Source organism: Silurus meridionalis, chromosome 18 (assembly GCF_014805685.1).
Source record: "Silurus meridionalis isolate SWU-2019-XX chromosome 18, ASM1480568v1, whole genome shotgun sequence".
NCBI classification, from domain to species: domain Eukaryota; kingdom Metazoa; phylum Chordata; class Actinopteri; order Siluriformes; family Siluridae; genus Silurus; species Silurus meridionalis.
The window spans coordinates 8,583,688-8,597,327 of record NC_060901.1 but is presented as its reverse complement, the minus strand read 5'-3'; the positions used below and the strand labels follow the sequence as shown (position 1 = coordinate 8,597,327).

The window sequence follows — 13,640 nt, the reverse complement described above, 5'->3', positions numbered from 1 at the left end:
GCCCCATTATTTCTTATCAGCAAAAAATTCCAGATTCTTTGTAACATGAAAAAATCCAATCTCCAAGACTGGCGTTAATAACCCAAGAGTTAAACAAGTTTCTGAATGGTGTCATAGACAGAGCTAAATTGTTTGCTTGAAGAATAATACACATTTCAGAACATAAATGAACAGTTTTTTTTATTGAGTGGTATTTCATTATTAATTGCTTTTGTATACCTAACATCTTATCTGCTTGTTATATAAAAATAATACATATTGACTATACTACTTTGTCTTAAGATCTAAATATTTCCATTTCATATGGCATATACACTGCAGAATACACAGGAGAAGGGAACATAACAGATGGTGTGTAACAGTCTGTTCATTGTCTCTATATAGAAGAGAGAGAGAGTGATAAAGAGAAACAGACAGACTAGCCAATCCATGCATATGAGCTGAACACAGTAATTACCATCGTCAGTCAAGTCATACCCACACAAAAGAACTTCTGGCCTATAATGTACTGTACTCCCTGTGATTCATGTCCACATTTTCAGCAGAGGCACTCCCTTGCCGTGGCTGCAGCACAGAAGGAGAGTCTGTCAGGGCTGAGAGATACTCGATCAAAGGAGTTCTGAAAGAGAATATGGTGTACAAAAATACAAAAGTCTGGTTCTGCTGGAAGCAGCAGTCTGAGATGGGAGGTTCTCATGAAGAGTGATGAGGATGAGCCTCCCTGAAGAGGCTGGGTCATGGACAAAGGCGGTCGTAAAGGACAGCCAAACCTTAAACTACATAGTTGCTCTCTGATGGGCGGTTATTGTTGGCAGCCTCCTTTGTTTCTTTCTCTGACGTGCTGTGGGACTTGGGCCTGGGGTTTGTTTGGCGGTTGGGGAATGGCAATCCCCCGCGATATCCTGGAAGAATAAAGATAGACAATGAGCACGATGCTTGATAATGAAAGAAATCTTAGCTTTTAGTCTGTGCTTATTTTAGGTAATTAGTCATTAACTGCAAGAATGTTAAGCCATTTGTCATTTTTATAGCCCTATCAAGTGAATAGCAATTTCCACTTTGATGAGGCTTCACACTCTGCCGAGCAACCTGTGAGAAACCTTGTAAGAAAAAGAGGCGGAACTGAGAAGCTATGTGCTGAAAACACACATGCACAGAATGTAGTCCAACTGCAGTCATTTTAGCAGCGATTTACAATTTACATGTTGTCAAAACTTAATTGCAATTTAAAAGTACTTATTAAATAACTGTTTCCTTACATATTGTTAAAACAACTTGTTACAAATAAACTTGTTACATCTGATTGTGTTGATGTGCAAAGAACCTTCGTAAAACGTTACATTTATATATATCTTTTTCATAACAGGCATGATTTTTAGATGAAAAATAATAATAGAAAAATGTCTATAAATAACCAGCTATACGTCCTATAATGCCTTGAACCATATGTGGGGTAAAGGCAACAGAGGCTAGCAGTTACATTAAGCCTGTAATATGAACCCTTTCCTACACTGTTAAAAGGTTGTGTAAAACAAAGCTACAGCATGGAGCTAGTCGTACCCAACATACCACTCTCATTTTCACTTGAGCCTCCGGAAACACCGGCGCAGTCTCTAGAGTTACCTTAGATTAAAAGTGCTCATGTGTTTACAGCATGTAGTCAGTAGCTGAGGCTTGGGAAAGTGGCTTTAGGACTGAGGGGTTTTAGAGTGAACAATTTGTGCTGTGATCAGGTTCCTCACTCACTCTTATTACAGTGACGTCCGTGCCAACCCTCCTGGCACTGACACCTGTTGGGCTCCACACAGGTCCCGTGTGCTCCACAGCTGGGCTCGCAGACAGCTGTATACACACACACACACACACACACACACACACACACACACACAGCATAAATAGACACAATGTTTAGCCTTAGGATTTAGAGGGGGAAGTATTACTGTTCAGGAAATGTTGCTGTTCATAATCTCTGCAAGCCCATAGACCACCAGCTGTTCATAAATCAATATTTGTGTGTGTGCACGCATATCTTAATTATAATATAATAACTAGGTATCATACATTTTAAGGATAAATTAAAGAATTTAAATAAAGAGAATAAATAGTCTAATAGAAAAAAGTCTATTAGAAAATAACACCAAGGACCGATTTAATACTAGGACTATATATATATATATATATATATATATATATATATATATATATATATATATATATATATATATATATATATAATACAAAATAAACATCTAAATGCTAAAAGCTGAAATGATCTAAACTAGCTCTAACTCCATTGAACACCTCTGGGTTTAAGTGGAAGGCTGACTGCACCCCAGGCCTCCTCACCCTACAGTACATCAGTACCTGGCGTTAAGGTCTATTGTTTATAAAATGCACTACACTAAAATCGGTTTCATTCTTTTTTTTTTGTGTTTTGCTCTTGCAACAAAAAGTAATCCAAGGATAATCTTAGAATTCCTTAGGCAGCATATTCAGTTATGAGCAACAAGATGTGTGAGAAGGTTCCCAAACAAACAAATCAATAAATACATTGAAAAAAGGGCATTAAATTGTCCTCAATGTTATGGAACAGAAAGTCATTGAAGTGCTGCTAGTGTACAGGAGAAATCTGGTCATTTGTCAGGGTTTTGGGTGAAAGAGCTTGCTGCTGCATTCTGTTCAAATTTGTTCAGAATTTGTAGGTAGGCCAATAGATTATGATTATCTGAATAAGAAACACTGCAAGCTTGATTCGACTTGTACTTAAGTAAGCTTGAGTTAATAAATATTTACTTAGGCCAAACACTAAAAGGAATAATACAAAAGCAATATTTTCTAACCTTTTGAGCACAGATCTCCATGGTAGCCCATGCTGCACTTGCATTTGTTCTTTCCTATACATTTGCCTCCATTTTTGCATTGCTGGTGGCATTTACCTACAGGAAAAAAAAAAAAAAACAATTACACGCCACGTTTAGACATAACTACTGTACGGTAAACTAGTACAATATAGTTTCAGTTAAATGCTTCAGATGGAGCTATGGTCTGTTTTTGTAGTTTGTGCAAAGATGAGATATACTGATATGAGAGTGTTCGCTGAGACAGATCTGACACTAAAATTCTCTTTATGAGAATTTTTTTGCAAAATGTAATGTCAAAAATGGGGTTTTAACACAAGCTGTGTTATGTTCAGTGTAAGATAAAAAAAAAGTATATTTTACAGCACAAAAAAATCCAGTGATATGAAATCTGATATGACAGGTTAACATCATCCATGATACTGATTATTGTATAACATAGTGGATAAACAATTTAAGTAATTGTAAAATTAATACAATTGAAAAAATTGAGTAACATAGAAAAATGCAAATAATTGATTAATAGAAGATTCAGGTGTGATTTTGTATTTATTAGCATATTAACCTCTACAACTTTTGAAGTTAACACGTTTTTAAAAAAAAAGCCTGGATTTTGTGATCTCCATGTGAAACCATTAAGTAATGGAAAATGTGCATTGTGCTTCTTATAAAGGAAATAATTACACCAATTTTGTTTTTTATAGCTGTTAGGTAATTAACAGACTACAACATGATGTAAAAGTAGAAAGTAATTGACATGAAGTAAGGGGAAATTGGATTCTTGGAAGCTATTCCAGTCACAAAGGTAAATCAGGGAAATACTCATGAACCAAGCTTAATTTGTGTCATATATATATATATATATATATATATATATATATATATATATATATATATATATATATATATATATATATACTTTAACGTCTTAATGGTATTTCCCCTTAGATATCAAGTAACAGGAGTACATGAACTACAGAGCTGAATGGAAATGATTAATAGTGTGAAAACATCCTGTCTCTGTCTCTGAGCCGAATGGGGGACGGGGAAGGGAGGTTAAGGCAGGATGACAGGAAAGGAAAGATGAAACAGAAAGGGTGAAGCAAAGTGTACAGAAAGGAGGCAGACTATGTATGTGTGTATACCATGTTTAAGTCCCTATTTCAATCTAAGCACATTTGACAAAATGACCATGTTAGCTCCTTAAATTCTTCATGTCTAATCTAAAGCATTAGACAACACTGTTGGATTTGATGTAAAATGGATTGTAAGCAAATATCATAGCCATTTTACATCCTAATTATAAAAGAAGCTGTTAAAAGCAAAAGTGTTGTCTAAGAAAAATGTATTCCGTTTATTTATCCTATCAATTGGGTTAGAATTAAATTAATTCTAACAATTAGCAGCACAACACTGAGCTCATGGGCTGGAATTTAGGATTCATTTTACATTGTTAAATGATGTCACGTTTGCTCATGTAGGTGCTAGCCCATTTGGCATTAGTGTGAGAACACACTTCAGTTAGCAAGTTTATTTGGGGGGTGTCTCTGGAAACAATGTGTGGTAATGTGAACATTATGACTGAGTAACAAATGCAAGGGCTTTCCCCTTTGCTTCCCATCACACAGTGGAACATGACGAGCATTATTTGCATTAGTTGCAATTACTGTATCTAATTTAAATTGTAATGTATAATTACAATTCTTTACATATGTTATCATATTTTATATCATTAATATGAATATCCCTGGTTTCTGATGTACTCTCCAGAGATTTGAAAGAAAAACATCATCCACCAGATGAACTGCAGGTGCATATCCTTTAAATTACATCTAGATCTGATTCAGCAGCCAGAAGGTCTCTCCACCTCTTTTAGCTGCTCTAATGAATCTGTCTAGATTGTCTGATAACTGTGTTTATATACAACAGTGAAAAAGAGCAAAAAAGAGCAAAAAAAGCATTTGGAACTCCCAGTGTTCTTTTCTCTTTTAACTGTAACAATCTGGTAGTTGTCCATCAAGATCTAAACCAGGCAATAACCCGTTCTAAGCCAATCGGGGTTCAAAATTGTGCATCGAAATTAAGGTCAAATGCTGTTTTCAAGTACAGCAGTATCGAATAATAAACATATCTACATATTTTACATAAGGCAATATAAAAAAAATGTAAAAAGCAGTATTAACAATTGAGCAGTGCTTATTTTGATCTTTTTTAGCATGTTAGAGGATGAATGATAATTATAGAGATCACAGCAGTCATAATGAAATAGAGGCCTAAGCAATGCTTGTGACAACATTACAAATTTAGGTACAAAAATCTTATTAACAGATGATTAACAGGAGCTTTGATTGTACTCACACATTTCACAGCGGACACCTTCAAATCCTGTAGGGCAAATACATTTTCCAGGATGGAAACAAGTTCCACCGTTCAAACATGTAGTGCTGCAGTTTGCTGCAAACCAAACAAGAGGATTGTATCTATAGGATGCTTCTGTGTGTCTCAACAACAACAAAAACATAAAAAACTGTACTTTTCCTTGTCACTGGGGTGGTACTCTTAGGAGATACATCTTTTATAACTAAAGGAATTGTATAGTTTATTACCATTTAATCTGATAGTGTACGCACCAACGGAATTATAAAGTAAGCAATTAAAAGTCTATGTACATATGATTTAAGGTGATAATCTTTTATACCTCTATCACAGCTGGCTCCATGGTAGCCGAGAGGACAAATACACACCCCTGGACTCATGCACATGCCTCCGTTCAGGCATCTTGGTGAACATAAGGCTGGGAGACAAAAACAAGTGGATATCATTGTCATGTATTTTACCAAAAAATCTATTCCATAACATGAAAAAGGGTTGACTGAGGGTTCAAGGGACAAATCATTGCTCTCTTAATATAAAGAACTTTTACTTGGCACCATTGTGATTGTTCTGAATAGGGTTTCTTCAGAGGAATATACTGAGGGCACTTCAGGGTGATGGGTGCAGTGCAGAAGAGGGATTCAGAAACTAGTATAATATTGACCGTATCAGTCAAGATTTATGGAATAAAATTTTCATTCCATTTCATTATTTGTGCATCATTTTTCTGCCTTCTTGTTTTCAATGGATGGATTAAACCCATTCAATTCCAGACTCTGTTTAAAAAATTATATATGTTCAATATTAAATATATAAATTAGTTATATTATAGAATCTATCAGTGGTGTAGACAGTGCCTCTATCTGTTTTATAGATTTCAATGTAGTAAAGTGACTGCTGAAATGAATCAACAGTTTCAAAGCAAATGGAAATAGTTTACATTCAATGCACATATCACTTGTCTGAAAAAGTATAGCGAAGCTGAGTTTCAGGTGTTTCAAAGGGACAGAAAGCGAATTGAAGACTCTTTTTGAAGCTGCAAACTAATGAGAAACACATGGTACTGCCATGTTAATATGGGAAACATATGAATATTTATGTACATTTCTAAGCATTCTTTGTAATCTGTATAAGCTGTTTGGACTTTGGTGTATGGTGGCCAGGTGTAATCCACATCTATATACTATATATACTTCGGTTTTAAAGACATTAATTGTGGAATTGCAGGCTTTTACCTTTTTCACAATGTGTGCCATAGAAACCGTCCTGGCATTCACAGACGTGCCTCTCGCTGCAGTAGCCTCCATTCCTACAGCCGCCAGGACACTTCGCTTCAGAGGAAGAGGGAAGAATAAAGAGATGGTAAGGGCTCTTCGCTCTCTGCTTTTTTCCTCCATCGCTTTAAGGGTCCTACACAGGCAACTGAATTCATTCACACACATGCCTTCAAAGGAAGCGAACATCAGTACTTGAAAAGGAAAAGTGAAATGCAAAGGCTTTGAGGTGAAACCACAATGTCATCAAGTCTGTCAAAAATGCCATTTCAAATCTAGCCCTTTAAATCTGGCCTGCTGCGGTTTAGCACGGATCGTGTCCTAGTTCTGCAAGCTGTTTCTCAAAGCCATGTGTTCTAGTCACATTAAAGGCTCATTCCATGGAAACGAGTGTAGCTTCCAGACATGTTTTAAAAACAATTTCCTTTCTTTCTACAAGCAGTAGCGGTGTCTGGAATATTTGCAACAGCTGACCAGCTGCCCTAAGGGGAACCTGGCACCAGCTTTCATTCCTCTGCTACAGAAATAAAACACATATGGAATATTTGTCTCATCTTTTTGAGAAACAAATCCTGTCTGAGTCCAGTTATGGCCTAGCCTCCGGCCACAGTCGTGGCAGAATCCCAGCTCAGAACGACAGCGGTGAATTTTCCTGTGTTTTGATCATTAAGCCACCTTCAGCTGTCACTGGCAAACGTGCTGCTTCCTCCCCACAGAGAGACCTCAGCCAGATGGACCATTTGATCTGTGGAGTGTGTGTGGAGGAGGGTGTGTAAGGAATGCAACACTAGGTGTGTGTGCCGGGGGGGTCATGGGCTGCAGCTGGCAGATTTCACATGACATCATGGGCCAGCCATGGTCTTTGTGTGTGAAACGCAGTGGGACCCAAATCACATCTCTACTTCTCTCTTTTTCATCAGTTCTTAAGTTTAGCATCAGGGACATTTCATGTGCTGCAAGATAATTCTTTAAATACATGCACTTTCTTTTTATTAATGCAAACCACGCTTGTGCTGTGCTGAGATTATCTGCATTTTGACACGAAAAGATCCGCTGACTGTTTATACTGAGGTCTGACCACAAACCACAACATTAGTTGTCCATCATCAGACAGAGAGCACAGGCTGTGCTTTGGCATCCAAGGCCATTGGACTTACCCAGCTTTGTGTATTCTCTAGATAGAAAGAAAGTGCTCATAAAGAAAACCAGGTAGAGCTAATTTTACACCAATTAAAAGACCTTTGATCAGGAAATAAAGATTTTTTTTTTATTATTCCTGTGAATAGGAATAAAACTAGGACTATAAAAAGGAAAAAAAAATCTGCAACTAATAAAGATTATTATTTTCTATTAATGGCACATTCCATTTTATTTATTATTTATTTTATTATAATTAATTATTATATTATTTATTTTATTTTACTTTTTAGGCTTGAATTATGTGTAACATCTTCCATACAGTCTCATCTGAACCAGCTCTTACTATAGAAACAAGAATATTTTATAGAAATGCATTCATTCTAATATTAGCATCACTGTTATAGGAAATTAATCAGCAAATCAGACTGATCAGATTTAAGAATTCTACAATCCTATGTGAGAACATTTACATCAGCTGTATGTGCTTGTATATGTCACAATTTAACATAGGCCTTCAATTCTTTTCTATAATAAATTCAAAAGGGGAAGTGTGAATGAGCTAACCTTTCTGGCAGGTCTTAAAGAAAATGGCATTGTGTGGAGTCCTGAGAACGATGTTTCCACCCCTGTCCATTACCAGAATGGTGACCTCGAATGCTGCCACACCATCTTGCTCGCCTCGGCACGGAAAGCCTACCTGAATCACTGAATAAACAAACACACAAATTATATTTTATTGTGGCTTTGAAAAAATCTGTATGTGCTACAAGCTAAAGATATTCCTAACTAAGATATTTAGTTATATATGTATAACAGCAAATTATTTTTTACCAGAAGTTGTATGTGGGACAGAGCCTAAGAGAGGAACATTGACGATTGGGTCATCCATGATGTCCTTGTCAAATGAACGCAGACTCTGGAACTCATAAAAGTAATCCTCCTGCAGGGGAATAAGAAATGTTTTTTTTCTCTTCCCTTTTCACAAAACAACAGTTTTTGAACGCTGCCACTGAAGCGTGGGTCTCTGCTGTCCTTGTGCTAAAGCAAGGCACTTAAAATAAAAAAGACAACTTGGCCAAAGAAAGCACGATTGAAAAGAGAGGTTACGGATTTGTACATTTTATTGTGCTGTGTAAGTCATCACAACAGAAGAGCACATATATCTACAAGCAGTGAATGCACCCTCTTTTTTTCCTGTGTGTCAATGTGAATTGGTTTATTTGCTCCAATGTGAATGAGGCTTTGCTCTCTAAATAATGTCCTCAAAGCTTTGAAAATTACACACTTGTCAAAGAGGCTGTGATGGCATGGCAAAACACACACACACACACACACACACACACACACACACACACACACACATACATACCATACACCACACCACACACAATGTCCCTAAAGAAGATGAAAGCAAAAAATTGCCATTTTTTTCTGTCTCCCTCTTCTTCCTATCTATTTTAGATAGAGCATGGTGGTGTTTGAAGAAGGGAAAATACACAGGCTGTGTGGAGAACTTTGCTAATCCTTCAGCTGAATAGTAATAACCAACACAGATAACTCTCGCCGCCAGCCTTTTATGCCCAAGTTCTTTGTTCTTAAGCCTCAGTGGTGGGCTTTGAAGTATGGAGTAACAGAGCCAAGGAAAAAGAGAACAGTCTCGCTTTTACTCTTGTTCGGTGCACGTCTATCTCTCCCTCTTTAACTCCATCTCTCTCTTTTTCATTGAGGCAAAATGCCATTTGTGGATTATGATCTCAAGGTCCATGAGTATGTCATTTGTTAAGCAAGAGCACTGATCTAACTTTTTTTTTTCTTTTTTTCATAACATCTTATTTGGTGGATTTTCCTGCAGGTTAACATCTTTTATTCAGAAACTTGTGTTTATTATTTAAATCATCTGGTTGATGAAAAAATTTAAGTTTGAAGAAATGTTGTTTCATCTATTTGTTCATTATTCAATGTTCCACAGAAAACAGTCTACAATGTGGCTAGACTTACACTTCCCAAAGCCTATCCTTAACACACAGTGGATGCAAGGAAAGAATACACCCTTTTATATGGTGCCAATTCATCAAAGGGCACCATGTATATATACAAGTGCACACTCATTCACATCCGTGTTTGAAAAGTGGGACACACGTGGGTTTGAAGATGGAAACTCAGAAAATCTACAAAACAATGACAACACGTAAAAATCCAGACAGAGACTAACCTAATATATCTCAGATATGAACCAAAAATCCTAGAGCTGAAACCCCATGTTAGATCTAAATATTCTGGTTAAAAAAGTGCTATCCTATACTAGTGATATCTAATGTGCATATTCACCTTGCGTCACCTTTCACTTAATAATTCATAAACTTAGTACATATACTCATGAGCCACTTCCTCTAGTAACCGTCCAAGACGTATAAATGAGCACGTGATCATGTAGCATTGGCGTAAATGTAATGAGTACACTACAGAAACATTTGGTACACCTTCACAAACGATCTTGGTTCAAAAATGCTCTGGATAATCTCCTTGCTAGAAATATATCCAAACCTGGCACCAGGTTTGGCACCAGAATTTTTAAAAAAAAAATTTATAAAGTAAAATGTCAATAATAATGAATTTATTTGTATTTATTCATTTGAATCCAGTGACCACAACTGCATACATCAACAACATTAAAACTGATTCTGAACGATCTCTGTTGTTAAAACTTGTGTTGACACAGCAGTTCGAATTCTGGACAACTGACAGGAAGGTGTTGAATTCGAACCTCGGTATCACCATGCTGCCAGATGTCCAGAATCTAGCCATATGTATAAAAGCATCTGCCAAATTAATAAATGTACAATGTAAACCTAAAAGGAAACAGATGCTCAAGCATAAGAGTGCGGATGGTCTGGATGTTTGGGACACGTGCCTGCAGGGGTGGATAAAGCAGGCGTACGCTTTGATTCCATGATCCAGCAGCTTGAATGCACTGAGACCTCAAACACTGACAGATGTATATGTGACAGTAAAAAAAAATTACAATCTAGGGTTAGATTTGAAAAACTAAAATTTTGGTTCTCAACCAGAGAGATGATATTGTAACAAGGACAATGCAGTTTCTATGTAGCTTATTACAGCTTTATTATCAATAACGTCTCAATTATAAAGCACAATGGAAAACTTTTCAATGTTTTTTTTTCTTCTACATAATTTGTCAGTGATTTCCATTGGCTTGATGTAAGACATCGATGTAATTTTTCATTGCAATGACTTTTGAGCAATGTTTAGTAGTTTTTTTTTTTTAATAAAACAGCGATAATAAGGAGTTTAAAGAAAAAGTGCAGTATTTCCAAGGTGTAAATTTGAGCTGGATTGTTTACCTGATTATCAGTTACTTGCCAGGTGAAGTTCACGTGGTGGATCTGAACAGGGATGGCAGGCATGCGCTGCTGAGCTTTCCTGAAGTCGTGGGTGAACGGGGCCATTTTACCCTCGGACACAATTAAAATATCCTCCTCGAAACCTGGTTTAAAAAAAAAATCAATCAAGCAACTAAAATCATGAAACAGTTTACATTTACAAACAGACATGCGAGCAGTTCAACTGATTACCCACTGATTACACAAATACATTTGCAGATAGGATTCCCTAGGGAGTTCCCATCTCAAATCTGGCATCATAGATGCTTTTTGTATTTACCTAATAATATCCGTGCTTGCCTGGCATCAATCCACATGTACAGACTTCCATGCTCAGGGGCAGCTCCGACTAACAAACTCCTAAAAACTAGGAGAAAGTAAGACTTAAAACACAGCTCAAGCATAAGATTTACTAAAGCCATGGTGCACAGTACTCCTGATTGCGCCCTGTGATTTGTATAATATGGATCTTCTTTATTCAATCCTAAGCATTCAGTGGCTCTTCAGTGCGCGTGCGGTTTAGGGAATGAAATGTCCGGGCGCTCTAGTGCTTTAAATACAATCCGCCGCTGAAATTACCTGCTCTGACCACTAGATGTCGCGACACCGCGCTGAAACTTGGACAATCTTCTACAACTCAAGTTTTGTTTCAAATTTTGTAAATTATAATCCGGTTTGTGTACCTTCCGGTCATTTCTTTTTTATATTAAAAAGAGAATTTGCAAAAATTAAAAAAGGACAGTTATTTGTATTTTCTTCTAACACTCCAGAACTAAACTACAGGCAATACAAGTTTTTTTTTCGATTTCTTCAAAGCGAAAATATAACAGAAGAAATTGCCTTTTTTTGTTTTGTTTTTTTTTTTTGTTTTTTTTTAAACACGTCTAATTGCTGAACTGCAGAAGCAAAACGTCACAGCAAGTTCAGGACAGCGGCTTCAGATCAGAAGTGGGCGGAGCTTATACAGTATATATTATAGGTAGATGTGTTACCTAATACGAGTAGATTTAGTAGGTATGAGCAATTTAAAATATATTTTTATTGTATCGATATCGACATGTCACTTTTCAATTCGTACATGCGTGATAAGCAACATTTTAAAGCATTAACTATGTGAATGGATAACTCAGTAGTTGATTATTAGTTTATACGAACGAAAGCGATAAACTAACCACACACACACACACACACACACACACACACACACACACACACATTTTAATACCAATGTCCTATCACCTGTTGTTAATGCTAATGTTAATATCCCCTGTTCTTACTGTAGTTTAATGTGTTTTCTTTATAATTGTTTTCTATGGGAGGAAAACGCTTAAGGTGCAAGTTAAAGTGCGGGTGTAAATAGATTTTTTTCGTCATCAGGTGGATTTCTTTTTTTACGGAAGTGCATTGCATTCACAAAAAAAAAAAAATATTCACAGCAAGGATATCATAATTATGACTTACTATCTCATGATTATGACTTATTTCACAATTATGACTTATTCTCTCATAATTATGACTTACTAACTCATAATTATGACTTAGTATCTCAATTATTATTATTATCATTATTAATTATGAGATACTAAGTCATAATTATGAGATAAAAAGTCGTAATTATGAGATAGTAAGTAATAATTATAAGATAGCAAGTCGTAATTATGAGATAGTAATAATTATGAGATAGTAAGTCATAATTATGAGATCCTTTTTGTGAATATTTTTTTTTGTAAATGCAATGCGCTTCCATACTTTTGCAACCTCTAGTTTCAAATGTTAGTCGGAGATAGAAGTCAATCCTGCTCCACGTTCAGTACAAAATCTTACATTTCTTGCTGAAACCCTCACTGTTTTCCCATATTCACGCACCAAGTACTCTAATATCGAGGAAGACGACATTCCTTTTTCGCCATTTTTGAAATCATATTAAGGTGAAGATTTTGATCTTCCAGATATTTAGCCCTTTATTGTGGTGCGTTCCCTGGTTGCATAAAAAGTGAACTTCCTGTGCCATAAATTAATCATAAATAATTTTTCTGTTTTAGTTTTTCTTTGATTTTATTTTTTGTTCATCCACAAGAAGATTATTTGTTTTTTTTTTCGTAGTTTGTATATATATATATATATATATATATATATATATATATATATATATATATATATATATATATATATACAATAATATATATATAATTCTAAGAAAAAATTTGAAAGGTCGTTCAGGTTCCTTCATTTCATGACGAATATATGTATTATATAATTGGAAAATATATTTCAATAAATCTTAAATAATGGTCTTTAAATATAATTATAAATTGCATGTCGTTATTTGTAAATTTGTTTATTAAGAAATATTCCTCTGATTTAAATACTGAAATATTGATTTTAATAATTAAAAATTTTAATTGATTTTTGGATTAAATTGTGGCGTCAGAAATGTTATATATATATTTAATATAATATAATAAATTAAAACAGGTGAACTCAAATTACTGCATTAAAACCCATAATATATATTTTATTTGTGTACAAACAGACGTGTATCTAATATGATCACACTAAACACAATAAAAATAAAACACATTTTATTGATTTAA

The 13,640-nt window shown here is 35.4% G+C and overlaps 1 protein-coding gene across 1 annotated transcript; it reads right to left on the bottom strand.

The window, feature by feature from the left end:
- Window positions 1–153: 153 nt before the first annotated feature.
- Window positions 154–11,606, bottom strand: wif1 (wnt inhibitory factor 1). The gene is made up of 10 exons (XM_046872554.1): window positions 11,327–11,606; window positions 11,008–11,150; window positions 8,477–8,585; window positions 8,210–8,350; window positions 6,467–6,562; window positions 5,557–5,652; window positions 5,217–5,312; window positions 2,841–2,936; window positions 1,747–1,842; window positions 154–902 (listed from the first exon to the last, which is right to left on the bottom strand). The coding sequence occupies exons 1-10, from the start codon at window positions 11,466–11,468 to the stop codon at window positions 772–774; spliced, it is 1,146 nt and encodes a 381-aa protein (XP_046728510.1). The 5' UTR covers window positions 11,469–11,606; the 3' UTR covers window positions 154–771.
- Window positions 11,607–13,640: the final 2,034 nt, after the last annotated feature.

Excerpts from the sequence above, each read along its gene's own strand:
- wif1 (XM_046872554.1), bottom strand. The coding sequence starts at position 11,468 with ATGGCTTTAGTAAATCTTATGCTTGAGCTGTGTTTTAAGTCTTACTTT. Across the intron at positions 5,653-6,466 it reads TGGCACACATTGTGAAAAAG|CCTTATGTTCACCAAGATGC; the intron begins GTAAAAGCCTGC and ends TTTGTCTCCCAG. Across the intron at positions 903-1,746 it reads CGGACGTCACTGTAATAAGA|GATATCGCGGGGGATTGCCA; the intron begins GTGAGTGAGGAA and ends TTATTCTTCCAG.